We start from the raw sequence: 12,307 nt of genomic DNA on the forward strand, positions 1-12,307 counted from the left end.
AAAGAGATCAGTCTCTTATGACATTTAGCTTCTCAAGCTATGCCTTTAAAACCTTTACTTTGTCACTGTCATTGTTTTTCTATTATGTCTTTTTCAATCCATTTGTCTCTTTCTTCTTGTGTCTGTTGTGAAAAGTGCTTTAATAATAAAAACATGTTTGCAATGCTATTACCTGGAGGGCTTCTTGGGCAGATCATTGCATTGTTGCAGTAATAAAACAGTTAGTATGAATATATAGTAACAGAAAAGGTAGGATTTAAAAGAGCACTACACCACTTTCAGGTGATAAAAAAAGAAACATAGTAAATACAATCGTTATCAAGACTTTTAATATTGAGAACAAACCAAACATCAACTGTTGTTATGTGTTACCGTTTTATTTATAGGTATTTACATTTGAGATTATTACATTGCTATCATACATTGCAAACTGTATCTTGGAAGGTAGTCTAAAATACTTTGCATATGACAAATTTTCTGCAGCAGAAGCACTGTTTTTTTTTTAAATTTAATTCAACGATTGTGTTGGACGCAAGCTGCCACAGATATTTAACCTTTGGTTTCAAACCCCTTCTTTGAAGCATTGCTTTGCATAGACAGGATAGTTGAGATTTCAGAACATTAAGAGAAATAAGAATTAAAAAGAGATGCATAGGAAGTGTACATTTACAGGTGTGAAGGGGCTCGAAAGGTTAGTGCATCAAGCTCAAAGAGACAGCCTGCAGCTTGTAGAAGGCTGACCAACTTTAAAGAAATCACATCTGTGCAGCAGGTTTGAGAAACATGATTGACATAAAATGAAAAGTTTGGTAATAAACAAAAAAAAAAAATAGTATGATGGGTTTCAACACTTAAGTATTGCTCCAAAAGTTGCAGGAAGCAGACTGCTGTTTTTAAATATCCCTCCTGTCTTGTAACTAGATGTTTATGTTTTTATGTCTTTGTAGTTTTTACAGCTTTTGATTTGACTTTGTTCATACTAATTACATTTGCACTACCTCTTCTTTTCTGCTGTTTTTGCACTTTTCCTACGAGAGCTGCTATTTTATAATTTTGTTGTGCTTTTGTAAGAACAATGACAATAAAGTTAATTCTGATTCAGGGAAGTCAAGTGTAACTCAAACCTCCCACAAACACACGTTTTAAGATAAGCAAAGAATACCCCTTCTTCTTCTTTAACACAACTTAACTCAACTGTTGCTTTTAGACCTATAGATATAGGAAATACTGTAAATGGTTATACTTTTTTTTTAAGCCCAACATTTTTAACTCAAACGTCACAAGGACATCCGAGTCCGTAATATGGGTCATTGAGACAGGCGACTTTGTCTCTTATTGGAGGACAGAAGGGTTATCTGGTTTTCCGCTGTTACACAATGCGACTTTGTTTGAGGCCCAAAAGAAAACAAAGACACTACTGAGGGTCACTTTAGCAACATGCACCAGCTGAAGGTTATGAAAACAGTTTCACTACTGTCACGTTGATCTCATCAATGAGTAAAGTCTCAACATAGGCACTGACTGAACAAATGAGTTGAGGGGATGATCACACAATTAGTTCAGCTAATCTAATCCCACCACGGCTTCAGTGCAACAAACACATCTAACGTACGGAAACTGAATTTAGTGGCATCAAAAATCACGTCAAATTTGGTTCCTAATAAAAATTGTTTCTAAGGGAGGTCAAGTTCATTCTTGAACGAAGAAAAAAGTTTGATAAATAACTCAACACGATGTCTTTTTTATGCTTTTCTTTAGGATCTGTGACTTAACCCTTGATAGGACACTCATTGAAATTCAAAAAATTAACCTCAGAGTATTATTGGGGGACATATTTCTGTTAAAACATTTTTCAACTACATTTACAAAAATAAACATTGACAAAGTTACTCCTTACTGAGTTCGACCTAACTGAGGTGCAGAAGGGTGGCCATATGTATGGTGTACGGAAATTACCAAAAATGTCACTTGCCCGATAAAGGGTTAATTTAACAGTCTTTAAAGGCTAATATTTAAGAAGAAAAAAACATCTTTATTGAGTTTAAAGTGGGCTGTAATTTCATGGGTAGAGAAGGTTAAACATATTTAAATGTTACAGTTGTGATTATTTAAATACACTGGCACCCCTGTCATTTGATGACCTAACTTGAAAGAAGCTTGTTAATCCGCCTGTAGCCAGAGGAAGCTGCTGTAAGTATGAAAAGTAAGAGGAGACGAGTAATCTCGTGCAGAGTGGAATGTGATGATAGCGACATTGAGACGGCGATGTGGTAGTGTGAGTCAATAAAGGGAAGTAACACACAGTCATGTCATATATCATCATCTGATACAGAGGTCAGTGTCATGAAGTCATGCTTTCACGAGATAAACACTTATAAAAAACAAACGTAAAAAAACGGAGTAATACAGTTTACACTATAATACTATTGCTTACGTATATTCAAAAGGTTGAAATGACCTTCTTGTGTGAAAATAAAAAGAGGAAACGTTACAAAGAGTGTCCTTGACTACGTGGAAAAAGGCACAGTTGGCAATCCTGATCACAACAGTATTTTAGGATAATGTGCTAAAAGTTGAGTCAATTAGGCACACTATCGAGCCAACAGAAGCGTGTAGTATAAAGACACACACACACACACACATACATCTCTCTTCATACACACAATCTCTGGTCACTGAACTGCATTCTGTCTTCAAAACTGCTTCTTTCTCTCACATGTGTCAACACACACCAACACATTAAAAAGTACATTGGAAGGCTGTCATGGAATGATAGGCATCGAGTAACATCAGGAAATTTTCACCAATCTGAACTTGCTTGTGTATTGAAGTAATCCTTTCTTTTACACACGTCAGTAACACTTCGCTGCTGATAGAAAGACCACAGCATTTCAGGTTGTTTTTCATGATATCAGATTTGTTTAAACATTATCGGATGGAAAGTGATGTGATTGTTAACAGCTATTATTTGCATGGTGTAACTGTCTCCGTACACTTCAAGCAAAGCAACATGTCCCTTCACCTGACCCTGCAATGCAGAGTTGAAAGAGAAGGCACACATTTCAGACAATCAACGACTTGTGGGTTTAATCTCCCCCCGGCAACCCCACCGGAGGCATACACTGCAGCGAAGGGAAGAACGGAAATTATTTTCACTGTGCCTTGGGCCTGTCCTTTAGTCCATGCTGCTGCAGGTGGCTACTTCACGTCAGTAAGCCCATACGAGTGAGCTTTGCAGACAGGAAGGAGTGGAGGACGAACACCACTGGCTTTGGACCGGAGTGGAGGTCAAACACCTGGAGGATTAGAAGGAGGAAGTGAGGAGGGAAATGGAACATAAACATAGCAGTGGTAAAAATGTAAAACTTTTTTTTTAAAAATATATTCTGAGATTTCTAAGACAAACATATGCTCACCTTTTAAACGTGCACGCATAATCCCTCTGTTTATTTCTTTAAAACTTGTTGTGCTTTAAGACTTATCACAGTTTTATAACTTTGTACATTATCTGTACAGTTAGATTGTTCATATGTTTTCATTCAGTAATAAATCAATACATTATTTATTTTGAGTTGTTCCATACTATTGATAAAAACAAAAATTTCCCCAGTGTTGCTTCATACACTTTATTGATGTTGCATATGTCACATCATCTTTCTGTTACACTTCATCTAATCCACTTAACAAGATAACATATCAAAGACTAAATATTAAAGGTCACATGTTATCCTCATTTTCAACCAGTTGAAATAAGTCTCAGAGATCCCCAAAACATGTCTGTGAAGTTTCTTGTTCTAAATCAACTCTGATTCTGTATTTGATCAAGCTTATGAACCCCTCTACTTCAGCCTTGCTCAGAACAGGCCGTTTCTGTGTCTGTAGCTTTAAATAAATGGGAGCTGTGTCTGACCACGCTCCCTCTCTGGAAGGGCTTCAGGAGCTTATACTATCTTGCACAATGTCTTTGTTTATGGTTTATGATTGTTTATGGTGAGAAGGCGGACTCAGAGGGCAGAACAAACACCTCGCTGTGTGAGTGTCATCCACTTGGGGCATGGTAAGTGTCCTTTGTGATGTCACAAAGGGAACATATCCAAACAACCTGTTTGAACACACATTTTCTGATACGAGGAGCAGGCAAAAGATGGACAGGACGGGTGTATCTCAAAATTATGGAGGGGTTTGAGACAGAGTAGGGACACATATTAGTGTTAGAAAAACATGGTGAGGTTTATTTTGCATTATGTGGGACCTTTAAATATTGTGTACTTTGCGCTTTAAAATGTCTTGGTATTTTTGAGACAAAACGTATAATCTTTAAAAAAAAACTTTCTTCTTCTAATTCGATTCTTTCTGTTTTTTCCTTTATTATCTTAACATACCATTTCTCCCTCTGGACCTCCAAAGTCAAGGTAAAGGTTGCGTATTCCATCGTCGGCTGACATTTTAAGCTTTTCGTAGGGGTATCTGTACAGCACAGCGCCCCCTGTTGGTTCTACAGGCTCCCTGGTCACAGTGAAGCCCTTCTCATAGTGCAGCGTCAGACGAACATCCTGTCTGTTCAACGTGCAACCTGGAAAGAGGGGACGAGAGACAAAAGTAGGTGAGAAACAGCAGGTGTGAGTGCAGGGTGAGTAATATGTGAACTGTATTTAAACCACCAACTTTAACAGTGAAGCAACAGCAGGAAGGCTTGATAGCACTCTAAATACCTCCCTCTTAGTGTCTGACAGACATTTTAGTAACTTCCTTATCCTTATTAAAAGGATTTTTTTTAACCAAGGCCCTTTAAAAAAAAAAAAAAAAAAAAAAAACCACACACAAAAAACACTTTTAGCATTAAAAAAAGTTCCAGATAGAATCACTGTTTTTATAAATGAAGTGGCTCAGTGGATTTAAAGAGAGTGATGTAACAGAGTTATCTGGTTTTAAAAAAGCATCATAGGAGGTTATCTCTGTGTGCTCCTCTCTGTCATGCTGTAAGCACCTCGTAGAACAATGCCAATAACTGCCCGTGCAAAAACAAGCACCTTTAATGGACAGAATTTAATCTGGCACATTTGTCCAAAGGATTATAAATAAATCCATTATGGTCTCAACTAAAGCACATTCAAACCTTTTTGTACATATTAATCACTTAGACGCTAAAAGATTAAAAAATATATATATATCAAGCCTAGCTTAAAACTACTGGACTCCTCTATAACAGTGGTGCTGGTTACTCTAAAACATATTGAGAGATATTTTCCTATTGTTAGATATAGCAACACATTTTTAAATGAGACATAGGGTAACATAATAACATTAATATGGATATAGTTTATGTTGCGTTAAAATATTGTTAATTAGAAAATCTGTTCAGCAGCCAGTTTGCCTATTTCTCCTCTCACTGTCTGTCCCTCTTCACCCTCCTCCTCTCTCTCTCTCTCTCTCTCTCTCTCTCTCTCTCTCTCTCTCTCTCTCTCTCTCTCTCTCTCTCTCTCTCTCTCTCTCTCTCTCTCTCTCTCTCTCTCTCTCTCTCTCTCTCTCTCTCTCTCTCTCTCTCTCTCTCTCTCTCTCTCTCTCTCTCTCTCTCTCTCTCTCTCTCTCTCTCTCTCTCTCTCTCTCTCTCTCTCTCTCTCTCTGAGCACAACTCAAATGAGCACCTGCATTATAAAATAAACAGCTGTATGTGTGTGTAGTTATGCAGGAATTTAACTTCTGTATTGATTTTATTGAGCAGTTTTTGTCATTTCTATTTCGTGCATGTTCACATTGTTCACAAAAATATCCAGTTACACATATATCAGGTATCATCGCTCAGCTACAAAATACTAATATACCATATTGCTCAGCATTCATCTGAATGGGATGTTCCTCCATGCTGCAGCCCAAAGACAACTGTATTTTCTCTATAAAAATCCTGCTTGCTGCAACTGTGAGGTAATGTGATCTGAAACCATTTCCATGTGTCTTACTGTTGCTCGACTGGCCTGAATGTTTCAGCACAACTGTGTGTTTGTGTACCAGCAGGGCAGGGAAGAAGGGGAGGGAAAAAAAAAAAGGCTGAGTCTTTCCAGTGCTGTTCCGGCAGCCAACTATTGTTGTGCACAGAGTGAAAACATTCCCCTCTGCTGGCTCCAACCTCTGCTTTTTCTCCACCGAGCTGCTGCACACGGCTCGTCTGCCAGTTGCTATACGTAGCCTTGTGAAAACATTTGAAGAAGTATTCAAAGGCCTTCATATATTTGAATTATGTTTACTTAGGAAGTGTCACATTTTAACTTGTTAGTATAATGATTCCAAGCTGAAAGATGAACCTACATCGTCTGGTAAAAGCAGTTTAATGAATCTCTCACACTGTTGCTAACCTGTGTAAATAATAGGCAGCATAAAAAGACGGACAACAGATTAACTCTACTGACAAACAAGTCAAGATATTTAATATTTGGAGCTCTACTAACAGGCTGCACTTTAGGTCTTAAGCTACGCTGTTTTCATGCTGAGGGGTTCGGAGGCTCAGTCTGTCGGGGGTTGGCTAGAGAACTGGAGGGTAGTCAGTTTAAGTCTGGGTTCGGACCAGTTATGAAAAGTGGGACTGGTTGCTGCAGAGGTGCCAGCTCACCTCCTGAGCATGAAGTGAAGTGAATTTTTTTGGCTCACGTTTGATACCATTTTTAGTGCAACAAAAATCCCAGATTGATAGATTGATTGACCATTGCATGATCAGTGTGGATTTTTCCATCTATAGTTCCATATTTACTCATTCATTAAACTGAGAGTGGCATTTATTTGGAGTCACGTTTTTGTTGACTTTTGTCTCCGTTTCGTCTCCATCAACACAAAAGGAAGAATCAGCTACCTCACAGCCTGATTCTTCACTGTGGTCACTTGTTAGATGGTCTATGTGCTCTTTGGTACTGGGTAAAGGGTAAAGGTGAAAGGGTAACGTTTCTTGTTTGCTTTCTGCTGGTTGAAACAAGAAAAAAGTTTCAACAATAAGATTCTTCAAATGTCACTAGAGCTGAGGGTAACTATGAAAAAATGATCCAAAACAGACTAATGTGTAATCACAAAATAACTACCAGATGTATTATCACGCTCTGGTGTTGTCCTGGTAGAATCGTCATTGTTTGACTAAATGTCTAATAGGTGTTTAAATCTTGAAGCTACGATGCAGCATTGTTTTATAAACCCATCATATGCTTTGTGACCAACAGGCCTGAAAGATGAGACAGGAGCAGCTTTACTCTGTTAACATCACTAAGACTGATCTATGTCTGTCCATCACTCACCGATGGATACTTCTTTGATTATCTCAGCAGCAGCGTGCCCCCCCTGCACCAGCGCCCGTGTCCACGAAGACAGATCCCAGTGGGTTTCCACTCGGAAGATGTGGGACTCGATGCCTCGCCCTGTGCCCGTTCGAGTGGCGAACACCAGGTCTGCACCCTGGGCGGGGGATCCTCGGGCGTTACCAGAATGAACCAGTCTGGAAGAAGAGAGAGAGACAAATACACACCGAGGAAGGTGGCTGTGAGATATCACTTCTGTTATCATCAGAATCTATGATATGTTGGGGTCAAAAGTGAATGTTAGTTTCTTGTTCATCACACAAAACTCCTAACAAGTGATTAGTTACATGAACAAGTTATCAAATCTGCACACAAGATAAAAAAATTATCACCTATGAAGAACATTGGGGGCTCTTTATTTATCACTAATGCAGACCTGAAAGGCAAGTCATACAAAATGATTCAAGTAATACATATAAAGAAAAATATTGAAGACCCGTTTTTGGGTTAACTTTGATGTGAGATCTGATATTGGTAATCTTCTGGGTTTATGATTTAAAAGCATGTTAATAAAAAATAGTGTTGCCAGTATAACTTTTAAGATTCTTTCCGTAAAAAAAGAAGTTTTGCCAAATGGGAAAAAAATGCTTTTCTTTCTTCTTCTTCTTTTTTTTTACATTAGTTCGATGTTTCTTTTCTTTCTTATGTGAAAACCTGTTTGGCAGCTATTTAACAAACAAATGCTCATTTCATTTCCACTTTCGAGCAGGTTAACAGCCACATGTTCTAAATAGGACTGGAAGCTGTTTTGTTTTTTCTTTTAGTCACTTGCCTGTCAGGGCTTCCATAGTGACATATGTGTAGTTGTTGTTATTTCCATGCGTGGGGCTTTCCAGCTGAAGTTTCCCAAAAATGAAAACATGACTCACTTTAGCTCTGTGAAAATCTCTCTGCCGCACAGATCGAACAATAAGCTCACACTTTTTTTCACTTCTACATTGATGTTTAAACTTCCAGGTACTCCCCGCACGTTCCTGTTTGTTGAACACTTATTGGCTGCACTGTGAGGGAAAACTGATCGACAGCCGAATGAAAACGTGTCTCACTCAATGCAGCATACGAACATCTGTGACATGAAGCGAGAACGTGGATAAACTCACATTATAAATCATGACACTGACATTTTCCAAGCAACAGTGAAGTTTGAAAAGGAGTTCAGACCAGACCAGTGAACTTCAACATTTGAATTCTCTGACAGTGTGAGGGTCAAGCTGGCTCACCCTGCTGTGTGTTCTCTTTACCTTGTGGCGAGCAGCGGGTGTGTTAGCAGAGGCAAGGACCAGGACTCTCTGCTCCACGGCACTGATTCAAACAGCAGGATGTCCTTCTCTGTCAGGGCCATGACCACTGGTTTGTACTGCTGCCGGCCACCTTCTAACTGAACCTGAAGAAGGAAGGAAAAGGTAGAGGTCGACATTTTGAGCTTAAACTCCTAAAATCGAAACGACTCCAAACTTCTGAATGAAATTTGTTGCAGCACATTTTGTTCTTTAATTTTCTACACTTACACAGGTTTCCTAAAAATAAACCATTTAAAGGCAGCAGAGACTCACAAGCCATCCCAAGATATGAGCTACAGTGAAGAACTGTCATGGTGCACATGTATAGTGATGTACTTTCACAGTGAATGATGTGTCTTAATGTACAGCAGCTTTCTCACCCTCGTAGTCTGACCTGAATTTTCAACACGAAAGTAAAAGTAGACCGACGTGTATTTGTCTGAGTCACTGGAGTACTGTTGGAGTACACCAAACACATGATGACATTAAAACAGTGTGTGCCTGCTAGCTGAACTTTAGTTATTAGTAGGTGGGCTCTACAGGAAGCAGTGCAATGCAACGGAAACTAGCATTGGTGTTTCCTGTGGTAACCCAGTCCAGATAAACAGAGCCAGGCATGCATGCGTTCAACAGGACTCTGAATGAACGATCAAAGGGAGGTGATAACATTTACAGTAAGTGTCCTGTTCCTGGCCCAGGCTCAAGTGATTTCAGAAAACACACTCTTCCTGTGTGCAGCTGCTTTAAAAGAAGAATGTGAGTGTGTGTGTGTGTGTGTGTGTGTGTGTGTGTGTGTGTGTTTGAGGTCTGAGTATGTGCAGTGACGTAGGTGGGATGAAACAGGTACTGACGCCAACTGAGCTGAGAAACCTACTAATACAACATGTCTTAAGAGAGCTGTGTTGCAACAGAATATGAACACTGAACACACTCTCACATGGGGCAGTTAGTGACATGGCCTTGGTATAAAATGAATCTTAAAATGTAAATAAGTTGGACTAGGTTAATCATAACATTCCTTTAAAAATCGGATTTTAATGTGAAAAATGCTTTATTTTAAAATAAGACGCGACAATTTGTAACCCCTGGTCGGTTTAGGATTCACTTTTTATATAGATAAACATAAACTTAAACAATTTAAAAAAAGTCTTTGTTCCTTATTCTGTCATTTTTTAATCAAAAGAAAAGAAGAAGAGTAGAGCTGTGAAGGGAAGAAAAAGAAGTGTTATCATTCAAGCGCCGCTGCACATGGTATACGTTAAAGTAAGGCAGGCCTCCTTTTAATGGTCAACAGTGCACCTGTCGTTTGATTGGTTGGGGGATTTCACGAAAGAAAAAAAAAAGGGAAAAAAAATCCAAAGCAGAAGTGAAATCTTGGAGCAGAAGGGTTTTATGTGTGCAGAGGAGCAGTCCGAGTGTGAGGAAAAAAGGGCTCAAGGAGGAGCGGAGGAAATCTGTGAAAGTAATACAAGCAGGGTCTCTTTGAGTGCAGGGCACAGATTTGAGGAAAAGCCTTATAAGATGGGTTCTTATAATTACAGCCTTATCAAACCGTCACACTTTATTCATTTCTCTTAAGGTGTAAACAAACCGACTCAGCGTGTTAAACTTCAGCTTCAGTTAAACTTTAATCCGACATATGGTATGGAATTTTGAGTGTGAACATTTACTTTTTTCTAACAGGATCTTTTTTTGAACCATTATGAATGAACTTTAATTTCCTATTGCTAAAGTTCTCACTGTCTGTCTGATAGCACATGTTTTTAATTTTAGCAACATGTAGATCAATCATCATGCGTCAGTATAATCAAGGAATCTAATGCTAATATTAGTCTCTGCATCATTCCTGCTGACAGTCGACACTCTTAATGGCATTTTGATTCTTTTACATTGAAACATGAAGGGACATGGCGTTCCAGCACACATCTCACATATCTGTCAAGATATTGTCAAAGACATGAGTAGTACAGTGCAGATGGGGGAGCATAAATTGTAGCATAAATATTTCAAATTGACCTTTCTAAACCAACTTCAATGATTTCTTGATCGAAACCATCAACCTCTCTCTGAAACCTGGATTTATTTACTCTGTCTGTGTCATCAGGCTGTGATCACACTCTATTCACAGACTGGTGTTACGCAGTAATGGACTCTTCATAACAATAGTTCAAGAGATGGCACTGCTGCATATACTACAAGCCTCTGACAGAGGGAGTTCTCTGCACTCGTCCTGACTGATCTCAGTGCTGCATTTGACACAACTGGACTGACCATCACATCCTATTACTGAGAGGGTCAAACTGAATCATCACTACAGGAACCACATCAAGTACATTTAAATCCTGTTTCTCAGATTGATCTCAGTTTTTTACAAGTTACAATTTTTTACAAATCAGACAACATGCACCTTTGACTGTTACCTGGATGATACCCAGTGTTACATATCAACATGAGACTAAACCAAAGGGAGGCTTAGAGGACATCATGATCAGCCATCTTCAGCTATTTCACTAGTACAAAAAGCGAACATTGTGCTTGTCCAACACATCAATATCAAATAATAATAATACAGCTGCTTAGATGTTTTCACTCCAGCCTAAAATCATTGTTAGGCAGATGAATATGAAGTGAGGGTAGGCTCTGCACTTCCCTGATAAAAAAGTTTCAAAAGGACAGTTTTTTTTATGTGTCAGGACACAGCAGAAGTAGTCATTGTGCCACTGTTGTTATTTTCCTTTAATCGTTAAAATAGCTTTTATTGCTAATATATATTAAGTTTTAACTATTATCATGATGATAAAGGGATATTTAATAAGAAGTCTTTGTTACAAAGACTGGTTGGCTTTTCTAATATAGGCCTGAGCAAAACAAGTAGTCCTTCTTCTTCTCTTATTTTATCCCCCACAAAAAAACCTATTCCTTAAACTCGACATGCCGGTCTGTGAGAAACAAAAAGCCGAAGACACCTGCTTCTGGAAAGTTTTGCACGTTTCTCAGAGCAGGTCAAAACTAACCTTCAAGGAAAAAGTGAAAAATCAATATTCTTTTCTGCACCATCAACAATCTCTGTTCAGAGCAGAAGCTCCCACTACAGTATGTGAGGATTTTGTTACATCAGATCCAAGCAGTCATTTAAATCACTTATTAAACATCTTTGACATGATTTCTGCGGGGTTTCGTTTTTCAATCCTGTTCAACATGTAAACAATTATCCACATAGCTGATTAGGTCAGGTTGATTAGCAAACTATTGACAAACTCCGTCCATCTGCTCCTCATCAGGGGTTACTGCAGGCTTTAAATTAAAAAGGGACTATGACCTGGTACATTGGATGTTTACATAAATACAGCAAACTATTATACCTTCTCCTGTATACAAGAGCTGAAAAAGTTGACAAGCATTGCCTCTTCTCTCTGTATTGTTTTAACATCAGCTCATGGCCCTGTTGGGTGGCTGCTTAAAAAAATGTGTCTAACTCCTGCTAGCTCTAAAACTACTATAATACCCATTTCCAAAGTTTATATGTAAACAGATAAAGTCTATTAAAGTTAACTGTCTATTTCTGTTCATATTTGCTGTATTAACTTGAATCTGTTTGCGTAATTGGAGACTCTCAGTTTGTGTTATTGTTGTCTTTATCCTGCACCGCGAAGGTGCGTAGAATGTAATATCCAAAGATTAGCAGTAAGCCCT

The 12,307-nt window shown here is 38.6% G+C and overlaps 1 protein-coding gene across 1 annotated transcript in view; it reads right to left on the minus strand.

The window, feature by feature from the left end:
• Positions 1-356: 356 nt before the first annotated feature.
• sntb2 (syntrophin, beta 2) overlaps positions 357-12,307 on the minus strand; it is a 30,384-nt gene continuing 18,433 nt past the window's right edge. The window contains exons 4-7 of the mRNA XM_079346081.1: positions 8,576-8,718; positions 7,275-7,471; positions 4,383-4,573; positions 357-3,296 (exon numbers count right to left, since the gene is read on the minus strand). Of these exons, the coding sequence (XP_079202207.1) occupies positions 3,204-3,296; positions 4,383-4,573; positions 7,275-7,471; positions 8,576-8,718 (624 nt within the window). The 3' untranslated portion in view covers positions 357-3,203. The remainder of the gene's footprint in view (positions 3,297-4,382; positions 4,574-7,274; positions 7,472-8,575; positions 8,719-12,307) is intronic.

The sequence above is a fragment of the Symphodus melops genome, assembly GCF_947650265.1.
Source record: "Symphodus melops genome assembly, chromosome: 6".
Classification (NCBI taxonomy): Eukaryota; Metazoa; Chordata; class Actinopteri; order Labriformes; family Labridae; genus Symphodus; species Symphodus melops.